Source organism: Salvia splendens, chromosome 17 (assembly GCF_004379255.2).
Source record: "Salvia splendens isolate huo1 chromosome 17, SspV2, whole genome shotgun sequence".
Classification (NCBI taxonomy): Eukaryota; Viridiplantae; Streptophyta; class Magnoliopsida; order Lamiales; family Lamiaceae; genus Salvia; species Salvia splendens.
This window is the reverse complement of record NC_056048.1, coordinates 9881949-9896773: the sequence shown is the minus strand read 5'-3', so window position 1 is coordinate 9896773 and position 14825 is coordinate 9881949. Positions and strand designations below refer to the sequence as shown.

Here is a 14825-nt window from a genome sequence, read left to right as displayed (position 1 = left end):
TTTAGAAGTTGAGAGTTGCGTATGTATTTCAATGAAAGCAATGTTGATCTTTTATAGTACTCCGTCTGTCCCCCAAATTTTGTCACAGTTTGACCGAACACCAACTTTAAGAAAATGTAATGGAAAGTGGGTTGAAAATGTTGGTAGAAGAATGTGAGTCCTACTTTTAAAGTATACGTTTTATAATAAAATGTGAGTGATAATAAGTTTGTAGAATGTGGGGTCTACTACAAAAAATGGTAAAAAAGTGAAATGTGATAAATCTTGTGGAACGAACGGAAATAGAAAAATATGACAAAATTTTAGGGACGGAGGAGTATATTGTAGTTGAAAAGTACGATAACGGAATATAATTTGGATTACCACTCGTAATAATGTAACAGGGTCACAGTGGCGTATCCAGAATTTTTGATTCGGGGTGCGATAATTCATAAAATTTTTCAAGGAAATATCTATTAATTTTCAACTAGAAAAGAAACAATATAAGTAATATAAATAAAATATTGAAAGTTTCTTATTCAAACAAAATACTACTCCCTCCGTCCCAAGGAAGATCACCCCTTCCTTAGGAGGCACGAGAATTTATGCATCTTTATTTTGTGTGTTAAGTGAATAGAATAAAGAATAGACGATAGTGTTTCCATTTTCAGTAATGGGTGATCTTGCCAAAAAGGAAAATGAGTCATCTTCAGCGGGACGGATGGAGTACAAAACAAATAGAAATATTAATTTCATATAGAATATAACTACAAAATACCAAGGGAAAAACAAAAAAGGAAAATGAGTCATCTTCAGTGGGATGGAGGGAGCATAGAACAAATGGAAATATTAATTTCATATAGAATATAACTACAAAATACCAAGGAAAAAAACAAAAACACAGCAACACTGAAGGAGCACAAAACAAATGGCCTTGTGCAACGGACTTGCCCCCGAGTTTAAAGCTTCTAAGTCCAGAGGGGACCATATTGCTGATCCGGCCCTCCGCCTTGCCCAAGTCTACCTAGCCTGCAATCTTCTTGGCCAAGCCAATACATTGGCGATCATTATTTTGGCCGAGCTCTACTTTATGTGGAGCATGAAGGAGCAAAGGAGGGTGCACCTGGGCTACTGGATTGCTCACTCGATAAGTCAGATTGCCAATCGCCCTGCCTGCCACCTCAACGTCTGCCACCTTCTCGGAGCCTACCTAAGGTGAAATTGGACCCTGGAATTCTAGGAGGGTGTGGAGCTTCCCAGTCGCTGCCCAAAGCCAGAAATGTTTAACATTGATTTCTTTGTAAGAATTCAGGTACATGAACGACTGCACAACGGGAGACTTCGCTTCAACTCGAAGGCTCGGAAGGAGAGGCAGATAGAGCAGCAGGAGACTAGGCAGGAAGAACTGCAGGAGGCCAGACGCGAGAAAAGGAGGAGGCCGGCTGATCGCCCGGCGAGCCGAGCAAGGCCGCAGAGGCAAAGGTTGGAAATGATGCCAGTAACAGACCCAGAGGAGGCTGCGCAAACGAACAATGAATGGAGGCTCCGCATGGAGCAGATGCTTACGCAGCTGGTGGAGAACTCACACGCCCAGCTGGTTGCTCAAGCTAGGATTCTGGAGGCTATCCGCCAACTGACCCTTGCTATGCGACCACCACCTCCCTCTACAAGCTCTCCTCCAACCCGCCGTCCATCATCCTTCAGGCCACCCTCCGCATCTCCAAGTCAACCCCCCAGGAAACCCTAAGTACAACCCCTCCGATCTCAGCTCTTTTTAATCTCAAAACTTTTTTTTAGTTTTAATTTGTTTATGGTATGTATAACTGATATTCTGCTCCACATCACACTTAGACCTGTGTTGGGTCTAAGTGTGAGAAGTACGCATGCCTGTTTTTGCGAATTTTGTTGTTTGCCTGTCCATATGTGTGTTTTGGTTATTGTTTTATCTTTTGGCATGTTTGATTGTTGGCACTGTCTCACACTTAGCCCAGTGTCTGGTCTGAACTGGGCTAAGTGTGAGAAGTTTTCCTTGTTTGTTGTTGTGCCGTTGCCTGTACCTAACCCTTTTTCCACTGCATCTAGTCCCTCGAGGACGAGTTCATATGCAGGGGGGGGGTTAGTTACAGATAAATCATGCATGTAAAATTTTTTGAAAAATACAAAATTTTACCTAGTAAAAACAAATAAAAATAGGCAGTATACATGAAATTTGATAAGTGGAAACTTGATTTCTTTATGGAAGAGTAAGAAAAAGGATTCATGAAGGAGCAAAGGAGGGTGCACCTGGGCTATTGGATTGCTCACTCGATAAGTCAGATTGCTAATAACCCTGCCCGCCACCTCAACGTTTGCCACCTTCTCGGAGCCTACCTAAGGCAAAATTGGACCCTGGAATTCCAGGAGGGTGTGGAGCTTCCCAGTCGCTGGCCAAAGCCAGAATTGTTTAACATTTATTTCTTTGTAAGAATTCAGGTACTTGAACGGCTGCGCGACGGGAGACTTCGCTTCAACTCGAAGGCTCGGAAGGAGAGGCAGATAGAGCAGCAGGAGACTAGGCAGGAAGAACTGTAGGAGGCCAGACGCGAGAAAAGGAGGAGGCCGGCTGATCGACCGGCGAGCCCAGCAAGGTCGCAGAGGCAAAGGTTGGAAATGATGCCAGTAACAGACCTAGAGGAGGCTGCGCAAACGAACTACGAATGGAGGCTCCGCATGGAGCAGATGCTTACGCAGCTGGTGGAGAACTCACACGCCCAGCTGGTTGCTCAAGCTAGGATTCTGGAGGCTATCCGCCAACTGACCCTTGCTATGCGACCACCACCTCCCTCTACAAGCTCTCCTCCAACCCGCCGTCCATCATCCTTCAGGCCACCCTCCGCATCTCCAAGTCAACCCCCCAGGAAACCCTAAGTACAACCCCTCCGATCTCAGCTCTTTTTAATCTCAAAACTTTTTTTTAGTTTTAATTTGTTTATGGTATGTATAACTGATATTCTGCTCCACATCACACTTAGACCTGTGTTGGGTCTAAGTGTGAAAAGTATGCATGCCTGTTTTTGCGAATTTTGTTGTTTGCCTGTCCATATGTGTGTTTTGGTTATTGTTTTATCTTTTGGCATGTTTGATTGTTGGCACTGTCTCACACTTAGCCCAGTGTCTGGTCTGAACTGGGCTAAGTGTGAGAAGTTTTCCTTGTTTGTTGTTGTGCCGTTGCCTGTACCTAACCCTTTTTCCACTGCATCTAGTCCCTCGAGGACGAGTTCATATGCAGGGGGAGGGTTAGTTACAGATAAGTCATGCAAGTAAAATTTTTTCAAAAATACAAAATTTTACCTAGTAAAAACAAATAAAAATAGGCAGTATACATGAAATTTGATAAGTGGAAGACTTGATTTCTTTGTGGAAGAGTAAGAAAAAGGATTCAGTGTGCTTACATGTAAAAACTTGATTGCAAAAACTTGATCAGTTTGAACGACGCAAGTATGATGGAAACGCTCAATTTTTAACCAACTGTGAAGCCTCTCTATATGTGAGTTATAAGCCAAAAGTAGAACACTTTCTACTACATTTTAATATTTAGATGAAAATTGCACAAGTAGTAAGGACTAAAGGCATTAGAACTTAACCCTTTGAGCCTTTTCTTCTTTCGCTCCACGAACCAGCCTCGTCAAGAAGGGCACCCCCTTAGTCAGCCACTTTGAGCCCATATACACTTCTACCCGTTTCTTGAAGCCTTAAAACCAAAACTTACGTTTTATATCACGTGAGGAAAGAGATCAAAGAAATGAAGTTTTTTAGGGGATAGCAATAGAAGAGTCAAAATAAAAGGGTAGCCGGGTTGATCAAGTTCAAAAAAAAAATTGTGTTGAGAAAAAGTTCGAGAAAAAACGGGCAGGAAAAAGTTGTAACCTGACCCAGGAAATCGAAAGTTAGGAAATAAGCCAAAAGGCTAAAGGTTGAATTTTGACCAAGTATCAAGTAGGAAAATAAATATCTCACTCTGATCCATCGAGTTTAGTCAAATCTTTGGTCTTTTGACTCATGTGATTTTCTTTTTACAGTTTAAAATTTTGATTTTTAAACTTAGAACCCCTAGGACCCTACCTCAATACACTACTACCCTTTAGCCCATTACACCCGAAACAAAGACCTTAAGGAACTATCTTGTGCAGTCCGATTCGAGGTATTAAAATTGTGGCAATACCGAGAGAACAGTCCTAACATCTCTGGAGAGAAATGAGTGACTGAGTGAATCCAACAGTGGTTTAAATTGAGCAATCTTAACAAACTGACACCTTGATCAAGAAAACGCGAAAGAGAAGAAACATAAGCTACTGACAAATGGATTGACCTCGACCTCGGGTATGATTGTTGGAAATTTATTCGGTCTAATGCATACATGTAGATATGTGTATGTCTTCTTTTCGTTTTTTTTTTACTTTCTTGAAATGATCAAACTGTGCCTGAAATTTGCCTTATCTTTTTCTTTCTTTTTTCTTTATACTTGGGGACAAGTATGTTTTAAGTGTTAGCAGTTTGATAAGACTCATTTCATGCATCGGTTTAAGGGTAAAATGTAGGCTACTTGATCGGTTTATCGCGCAAAATAAGTGTTATATGTGCAGGAATGTCGCTTGACCAAGGCAACAAGGCCAAACTGATCAAGTGAGTACAAAAGGCGAAAAAGGCAGGATATCGGGGGAGTTGATCAAAGGGGGAGATCAAGCAGTTAGGAGGGGACCGCTGGCTTCTAGAAGAAGAACACGTGAGGAAATGAGCTGGATGTGGCGCACTGTTCTGTTATCAAGGACGACGTTCTAGAAGGGGACACATGCCTACATATGACGCAGGGACGAGCTGAGTCATAAATCTGTTACAGAAAAAAGCGTCGTCATTCTAGAAGGAAAGCACGTAGCAATCAATGAGTCGCTCACTCTCAGCGTGAGTGAATATTCCCTGCCAAGATCGTTATCCAGCTGGAGGTCGTGCTGCGCCTATAAATGGAGGATGTGCCACCACAAGGAAGGGGGATCCTTTACTTTCCGTCTTAGCTTAGCTTAGTTCAGTTCTCTAGCTTAGTCCAGTTTTCTAGATAGCTTAGCTTAGCTTAGATAAAGTGTTGCTTAGCTAGAGAGGGCGATTGAAGAAGCGCTGCAGAATACTTGTTATCTGTCGGCGTATTCTTAAGTTTCCCGCCGAGGATCTTCTCGGTTTATTTGCTTTCTTATTTTCCGAAGTGCTAGCTTAGTTTAAATTTCACGCTGCACTGTTCTAGTTTAATCAAAGTTGTTTTCATTTTCATACTGTTTTAGTTTCAGTTTCAGTTTCGTTACGATGCACTTGACCCAGTAGTTAAAGTTACCTTGATCAAGCTAGCAAGTTTAATCCTGCATAGACTAAAATCAGTAGTTAAAAACTCTCAAGTTAAAGCGTGGTAGCAGCCAACCCCTGTTCACTATTCACACACTTGATACACCAACTTCTCTGTGGGATCGACCCCGAACTTGCCGCTTTACTGTTAAAGTAGTGCAAAATTGGGAGTTTACAAATTACGTTGGTAGGAAACGAGTGAGAGCGAGTTTGCATCGATCAAGTGGCAACGACATTTGCTAACTTATCCAATCGGTTCGATTATCTTCAATATAACTTGGTCCGAATTCACGCCCCTCTCAAGGCCTTCCAATGGCATAATGGTATATGTTTTGTCGTTTTTTTAGTTTACGGGATATTTATCTAAATCCATTAATGACTAATTTTTTCCATGCAAGGCGTTAGAATTCACATAGCATTTTCAGGAATTTTAAAATGATTATGCGTAATGATGATATGTAGAAATCGGAAGGGAAGATGAGTGGTGTTCGTGGTGCGAAGTTTTGTATTTCTGTTTCTCATTCACCATAGGTGAATTTTTCTAGATGGATGGATGGGTGATTATTTTTTACTTAATTTCAGGCGAGCATGGATGGGTGATTATTTTTGACTTATTTGCGTTGTACTGCCGTATTAATGTATTGATTTAATTAGCGTATGTTTTAGTAGGTTTGTAATTTATGATACAAATTATATATTTTACAATAACGTGTCATTTGCTATAAGTTTATTATTTTATGGTTGCCCATTATGTATTTCTAAAATTAATTTTTGTATTGGCCTATTGATGATAGCTCGGATAGTTCATTTTATTTTCTATCGAATCATGTACTTATAGTTTACACCGTAGTAAGTTGGAGTTGTTTTTTTCCCATAATCTAAGTCACAATATGATATAAAATTTTTGTACAATAGTATTTTAATTTTAGTCATTCTTTGCCCTATTTTAGATTTATATAAAATATATTATTAATTAATTGATAAAAATTTTATGTTCTTTTGCTCATTTCATGATTTATAATTTTTAATACGTATAACCTATAGTATTTTATAATTCAAATAATTTAATGAGAAAAAAAATGAATTGTTAACAATATTTATAATATTAAAATATTAAAAGATACTCCCTCCGTCCCACAATAATTGTCACTATTTTTCATTTTGGTCTGTCCCACAATAATTGTCGCACTTCATGTTTACCATAAATGGTAAGTAGGTCCACATTCCACTAACTCACTTCTCTCACATTTTATTATAAAAACCATTATAAAAAAGTGGGTATCACATTCCAATAATTTTCCAACCAACTTTCCTTTACATTCCTTAAAACCTATGCCAACATCAAGAGTGACAATTATTATGGGACGGAGGGAATATAAAATAAGACATATTGATTATAAAAATTATATTTAAATAAATATATAATGATATAATTTTGATAATTATAGTGAAAAAATTTACTAGTATAATTTTAGAAAATTCGTTCTATTTATAAACTCATTATAGTGATAAAAGATTTTTATTTATAATAGATTTACTATATTTGTGGAATACTTTGAATTTAAGTAAAAATTGTTACTCCCTCCATCTCTGAAAATTTGTCACTTATTTCCTTTTTCGTCCATCCCTAAAAATTTGTCACCTTTCACTTTTATCATTTTTGGTAGTAGACCTCATATTCCACTAATTCATTCTAACTCACATTTTATTTTTAAACTAATATATAAAAGTAGGATCCACATGCCACTAACTTTTTTAACCCACTTTATATTACATTTCTTCAAATTCGTGTCGGGTCAAATGGTGCCAAATTTTAAGGGGTGGAGGGAGTATTTATCTGGAAATATTTTTATTGTATCTGCAGTTTATTTGATGTATATTACATTGTTGTTATATACATAATTAATTAGTTATTTTTGTTTTGTTTGATGTAAATGTTTTTTTGTAAAGTTTAATTAATATAAATCTAATTAAATATCTGTGCATTTCCTATCATAAGTGAAATCACAGACACAACCACAAGTTAAATACATATGATTTCTAAATCTAATTTACTTATTCTCACATAGTTTTTGACATGTGGCGGAGCCACTTAGACTCCAGATTTCTCAAATCTTATCAATTTGTTTGTTTTGTTTATAACGTGGAATGGGAATATCAAGAATGCCGACTGCTCTAAAATCATACGGATCTCTTCCACATAAAAGGGAATCTTGTGTTATAATAGTAGAAGCGAACTTAACCGCAAAAGAGGGAAAGAAAGTATTGGTCCCAAAAAATAATACTCCATAAAAGAAATCATGATCATGAATTGCTAGAGGCCACAATAATAAGTGATACACCATACGATGTAAATGAAAGGTATATATTAATTTCACTTATATAATGGCCCAGTTGATATGTATATTTTGTTTGATTTGATAGAAACACTAATAATTTGTTAATAATTCTTGTATTCATCTAATGAGCACAGTTGAAATTGCATACAAGAATAACAGATCTAGATTCATAATCATATTGCAAGTTGAGCACGTAATAAACAACGGAACTAAATCTTACTTGTTGTGTTGTTTTCTTCTACGATTGTGTCCTGCAAGTTGAATCCACTACTATTGAGGTCCACGTGTATTCTGATCCGATGCAGGAACAATTCCTCGATACAATCGCTCTATAGAGAAAGCTAGGAATTCTCTACAAAGCATTACGTATTTTCTCTCTAATGTTACGATATTTCTCATCTCCCACAATGGAGAATGAATAACCTATAGACAAAGAGTCATTAGGGTTTCATGATTGTTGGGCATATGGACTAATTATAATTGTAGCCCAACTATAATTATTTAATCCATATTAATCTAATCTAGCCCATATCCTTTCAATCTCCCACTTGGACTAGCATTAGATATAATACGCAGTTCCAACTTTGTACCCTTGAGCGGATCAAAATACACTTATAGTGTGACCCTTTAGGTCCTCATTATCGACGACGATCTAATCGAAGTCTGCACAAAACTCCTAGATTGCGTTGGCAGCGTAGCTCGATATATGAAGGACGTTTACGTGAATTCGGTAAACAAGCCTTTACACAAAGTTTATAGTAACATCCTTTCATTCACGAACCACCCGATTGAGCCTAAGATTTGTCATGTGTCATCCAAATAGCTCAATCACTTTATCTCATCCAAATAGCTCAATCACTTCTCTCGATCGGTGTCTGACACCGCCTCGGTATAGGTCTTAGGCTCATCATCATCTAAATCAACCTCATCATCTTGGTTCCCAACCATTAGATTCAGTCTCTCAGGTGCACGACGAATCCTTCTAGGCCTATTGAGTTGGTTTTGCTCTGGTTCAGGCTGTTCATTCTGTATGTGAGAAGGTTCAGGAATATCACTATGATCTTCTTGAGGTAGAGGTGATGCAACTATTGTATCATCTTGTCTTTGATGCATCTCATTGTCTTGAGGTGGTCCTTCGAGAGTCTCTCTAAGGTCCTCTCTAAGAGTAATTTCCCCTCCCAATAGATCATCAAAAACTCCCACGGAGTTATTGTCCAATCCAGTGGATAATACCTCATCCTCATTGTTAACTTGTGGTTCTTGAATTTCTTCAAGATCTACTGTATTTTGACCTTGTTCCTTGCAGACATAACTGTCTTCAAGGAACGTCACATTCCTTGATGTTATCACCTTGTGATTTTCAGGAAAGTAGAAATCGTACCCTTTAGTTTCTTTAGGATATCCCACAAATAACATTTCTCACTTTTAGTTTCCAATTTATCAGTCATCATTTTCTTAACAAAAGCTGGACAACCCTAGGTCCGGATATGGTTAAGACTTGCTTTCTTGCCACACCATAACTCATATGGTGTTTTCTCGACTGATTTAGAAGAACCCTATTTAGAATGTAAATAGCCGTTAGTAAGGCATGTCCACATAGGAATAAAGGGAGACTAGCGAAGCTCATCATGGATCGAACCATATCTAATAATGTTCGATTTCTCCTTTCAGATACTCCATTCATTTGAGGTGTACCAGGTGGTGTTCAGTCCGACTGGATTCCACGTGACTTCAAGTAATCAAGAAATTCTCGGCTCAAGTATTCCCCTCCTCGATCTGATCGAAGAGTCTTGATACTTTTCCCAAGTTGTTTCTCAACGTCACACTTAAACTCTTTTAAATTTATCGAAGGCCACCGATTTATTTTTCATAAGATACACATATCCATACCTTGATAAATCATCAGTAAAAGTTATGAAGTACGAATAACCACCTCTTGCTTGAGTTGGAAACGGTCCACACACATCAGTGTGAATCAACTCTAGCAAATCTTTGGCACGCACCCCTTTCCCAGAAAATGGTTTACTTGTCATTTTTCCTTTGAGATAGAATTCACAAGCTCCATAGGATTCAAAACAAATGAAGTGAGATAGTCTAACTTTCTCAATCTTGCTATTCTTTTCTCATTAATATGACAAAGTCTGCAATGCCAAAGATAAGTTGCATTATTCGTATTATTTAGCTTAGGTCTTTTGTTTTGCACATTGAGAATATTTCGTTTGTATTCAAGTATATATAATCCATTTTCAAGAGTGACATTTCCATAAAACAATCCATTAAAAGAAAACGAGCATCTGCTGTTTGCAAAATGGAAGGAAAAACCTTCAATGTCTAACATCGGAATGGAAATAATATTCTTTGAAATAACTGGAACAAAATAACAATTATGTAAATTTAGTCTATGTCCTGAGGGAAGATCTAATCTATAAGTTCCCACGCATTCGGCAGCAACTCTTGCTCCATTTCCAACACGCAAATCAACTTCCCCAGGTCTCACTTTCTTGCAGTCACTTAGACCCTGCACATTATTACAAATGTGTGAGGCACAAGATGTATCTAATACCCAAGATTATGAATTATTCATAGACATATTTATCTCAATGACAAACATACCTGAGCTCCCACTTTCTGCACCTTGTGCCTTGAATTTTGGGCAGTCTCTCTTCCAGTGTCCCTTCTCATGACAGAAAAGACACTCATCCTTTGATAATTTCGACTTCTTATTGGCCCCTCCACTCTTAGGCTTTAGAACAGCATCCTTAGATGCTTTCTACTTCTGTTGCTGCTTATTCTTCCATTTCGAAGACTTCGCAGAAGAGCTCATCATGAGCACGGATTTTACCTTAGCAGTGGAAGACTCATGTGTCTTAAGCTTAGTATGCAGCTCTAGCAGCCCAACCTTCGTGTTGTTCATGTTGAAATTCACAATGAAATTCTCAAAACTACTAGGAAGAGACTGCAAAATTAGATTTGTTGTGACATTTGAGGGGAGCACCGTTCCAATCGATGCTAACCTCTCAATCAAACCAATCATTTTCAGCACATGCTCAGAAACCTTGCTTCCATCATGAAGCTTGCAGTTGAAGAGATCGCGAAGTATCTCATACTCCATAGTTTGAGCTTGTGAAGCATACAAACTCTTCAAGTGCTTTAGCATTTCATATGGAAGCATGTGTTCATGTTGTCTTTGCAGTTCCAAACTCATAGATGACAACATGACACACTGAGCATCAGAAGCATTATCAATGTGTTTCTGATGAGCTTCAACGTCAAACGTAGCAAACTCAAGAGATTCCTTATCGAGGATGACACCGATTGGTTTGTCCAGGACATACTCAACCTTGTCATGTCTTAGCACCAAGCGCAAACAACGGAGCCAATCCGTGAAATTTGACCCAGTCAACTTGTTTGTTTCCATCAAACATTTGTAAGCCAAGTTTGACATTTTATCTGAACAGAAATTAAAATGAAAGCAAATCAGAAAAGCATACAAAGATCACATTCACATCACTAATCAAACAAGGGTTTATTGTATTGATTAGCTCCCACTAATTTTAACATATATTATGCCCCCAAACATAAAATACGAATTTGTATCAAATATAAATTTTAGTGGTCCAAGATCCAAGTCTATATAGTTGTAGCCTCTGTGAGGGCTGGTGACTACAATAATATCACCAGGTAGGCCTCCAAGCCAATTGTAACAACAATTTCACAATTCTTGGTTTATTAATCTAATTAATATGCGTCCATAAATCATTTAGTTGCGAGGGCTACTCAAAATAATTTAAGCAAGTCAACCTCATCACACGATGCCAACTATGCATCTATGAATGTTCCTAAACCTTGTGGATTTAGAGTAAACGCTAGGGCGCAAAACTCATGGTCGAAAAGGCTAGGAGCATCAAACAATTGTGATACTAATTTTGTGAATATAATATCCAATATTAAATTTCAAACAATTACTGGGCGTCGCCTACTCAAACATAGTATAACACAGACTACAAATACTGGGCGCCGCCTACCCAGACATAGTATAACACGGACTACACATACTGGGCGCCGCCTACCCAGACATAATATAACACGGTCTTTAATTACTATAGTTAAATAAAATAAGCATAAAATCAAATAGCATGCTTATCACATAAGATATCAAATAATGCTCAACAAATAAAATAAAATTTTATTCTTTAATTAAATGTGGATTTAATTATTTATATTAATTCTAAATTAATACAAAATTATAAAATACTAATCCAATTAATATTTATTAACGTAATTGGGATATACTATTATTTTAAAAGGAAATCTAATTACATTACGTAAATTTTGAAAGGAAATCTGCCCTATTATATTAAAAGGAAATCCAATTGCATTACGTATATTGAAATCCAATTGCATTACGCAAATCGAAATCCAATTACATTACGTAAATTTTGATTGAAATCTAATTTCAATTTTTTTTTCCAACTTGAAATCTAATTTCTCGTGTGACTGTACATTCCCAGAATTCAAAATTTATTCCAATTACATTACCACGGTTAATCCACAAATAATTTGCAAACAAAATAATTATGAATCGAGCCCTGAGCTCTGATACAAAATAATAAAAGAAATCATGATCATGAATTGCTAGAGGCCACAATAATAAGTGATACACCATACGATGTAAATGAAAGGTATATATTAATTTCACTTATATAATGGCCCAGTTGATATGTATATTTTGTTTGATTTGATAGAAACACTAATAATTAAATGAAGAACGCATTATATTTTTCTTACGGAATTTGGCCGGAATTTATTAACGTTACAATCCCAAATAGCATTAACCAAAGCCACAAATAATATCTAAATTGCTTGCATATTGAAAAAGCACAGTTGAGAGTAATGCGAAATCATCCACGGTAGCGAAGACCCTTTTTTATGACCTCCTCAAAATTAACATAAGATTCCCCTCCAACTTGAGTAACATCTTGTGCTATTTTTTTCCACTCTCGAACCTTCAATCTCATCTTCTTCCCCTTCTCCCCAACCATCATCTCCCTAACCACATGGGCGACATCGTCCCTCCTCACCCGATGATCGATCTCCATCCCGATCCCCCACTTCTCGCACGAGTAGTGGCAGTTCGTCTGCTGGTCTGCGAAAAAGGGCCAGCAAATGACTGGCACACCGCACGAGATGCTTTCCAAATTCGAGTTCCATCCACAGTGCGTCAGGAACGCCCCCACAGCATTGTGGGCCAGCACCTCATCCTGGGCACACCACGTCACCATCACCCCCCTATCTTCAACTGCCTCGAGAAACTCTCGAGGTAGCTCCCCCGACGACTCTCCTTCTTCCCCTTTGACTACGTCGGGCCTCACCACCCACAAAAACGGTTGCTTGCTATCCGCGAGGCCCAAAGCGAAATCCTGGAAGTTCTGGCCCGTCATTGTAGTGATGCTCCCGTAGTTCACGTAGATGACGGAGCCAGGCTTCTGGCGGTCGAGCCAATCGAAAACTTTCGAATCCGGCTTCCACAAACTCGAATTGAGAGATTTAGCTTCACCATCTTTAACATGTTTGCCTAGAAGAGGGAGTGGGCCGATTGTGTAGAAGTTTGTATAGTTAAATTTCGAGATCAAAGCCTCCAATGCCTCTTTTTCCAATTCTTGGAAGGTGTTGAAGATTATGGCGGAGGCTTTCAGACAACTCTGCGCTTCCTCTCCCAAGAAATCGAACATGATGTCGTTCGGATCCGTTGTCTGAAAGAAGCTTGGCAGATCCTTCAGTCGGATGTTCGGCATACCCGGGACCCAGTCCACCGGCGTCTCGAGCGTCCCATCGCTCAAATAATCCTCATCTTCAAACAAAAAACACCATTAAAAAAATCTCATTATTGTCCACTTGTTAATGCTGTGACCAATTTTACATGGTATCAGAACAAGCCCAATAGACGTAAAAAAAAATACAAAGACTCACTCAAGGGAAAGATGCCTCTCTTGATAAGCTCACGATAGTGCAAGTAGCCAATGAAGGAGCAAGCCGAGGCCGTCCAAAACTGGACGTCGGGGAATCCCATCTCTTGCGCCGCTCGGATGCCGAAGCTCATGACTCCGTCCGAGATGACGCACGAGACAGGAGGCGTGGCCCCGTCCTCCGAGTCCAGGCGGGCGAGGAGCCTTTTAAAGGGAGCGAGGCAGGTCATCCTGGTGTAGTAACACAAGAAGGGGATGTCCTGCGTCGCTCCCTCGTCGGACTGGACGGGCATGCCGTCCGGGATGGTCTCGAAGCGGAAGTCCGGGAGGCCGCGGACGGAGTCGGGGCCCTTGGAGAGGATGAGGCGGCGGTGGTTGAACTCGGTGTTGACGAAGGTGACGTGGAAGCCGCGGGAGTGGAGGAGCTTCGCCAGCCTCATCATAGGGGTGACGTGGCCTTGGGCTGGATATGGGACCATCACTACGTGGGGCTTCTCTGCTACTGACACCATTTTTTCTTCTTCTTCTGCTGTTATTTTCGGATAGCTATGTTTCTTGTTTAAAGGAGTGGAGATTTATGGTTATGGCCAATTTTTTATTGGTATTTATAGAGGGGTGGGTCGCGCTGGCCCATGTATAAATAAATGGTGCCAATTCTTTATATAGAAATATTGTACGATGTGGGATTTTGTAGATTCTCCTTTTCATTTTGTCAATATGCGTGAAAGAGAATCTTTTATTATATATGCTCTTTCAATTAGAAAACTACTCCCTAGGATCATGATTAAATGTCTCCTATTTGAACAGTACGAGTTTTAAAAAGTTGTTTAACTTTACGAGGTAAAGTGGATAAGAAAATGTTATTAGAATGTTAGGCTTACTTTTATATTATTAATTTTATGATAAAATATGAGTAGAATGAATTAGTAGAATATAAGGTCCACTTACCAAATATAATAAAAGTGGAATAGGACACTTGTTGGCGGACGGAGAGAGTAAGCTCTAACATAAAAGACAAGCAAATTTTACGGATTGAATTATTATTGGGTCAATTAATGTCAACCCAACCCATTTGAGTCCTTATTAGATCAAACTTATCTTAAGGACTCAAACCCTTCAAAACTTGACACAAACTCATTAATTTTGTGTATCTTCATGTCGGGTTTTCGTGTCG

At 38.8% G+C, this 14825-nt stretch overlaps 2 protein-coding genes across 2 annotated transcripts; both read right to left on the bottom strand.

Moving 5' to 3' along the window:
• Positions 1 to 10455: 10455 nt before the first annotated feature.
• LOC121774287 lies at positions 10456 to 11130 on the bottom strand. The gene has a single exon (XM_042171186.1). The coding sequence runs from the start codon at positions 11128 to 11130 to the stop codon at positions 10456 to 10458; it is 675 nt and encodes a 224-aa protein (XP_042027120.1).
• Positions 11131 to 12436: 1306 nt separating this feature from the next.
• Positions 12437 to 14358, bottom strand: LOC121773451 (7-deoxyloganetin glucosyltransferase-like). The gene is made up of 2 exons (XM_042170311.1): positions 13656 to 14358; positions 12437 to 13536 (listed from the first exon to the last, which is right to left on the bottom strand). The coding sequence occupies exons 1-2, from the start codon at positions 14161 to 14163 to the stop codon at positions 12587 to 12589; spliced, it is 1458 nt and encodes a 485-aa protein (XP_042026245.1). The 5' UTR covers positions 14164 to 14358; the 3' UTR covers positions 12437 to 12586.
• Positions 14359 to 14825: the final 467 nt, after the last annotated feature.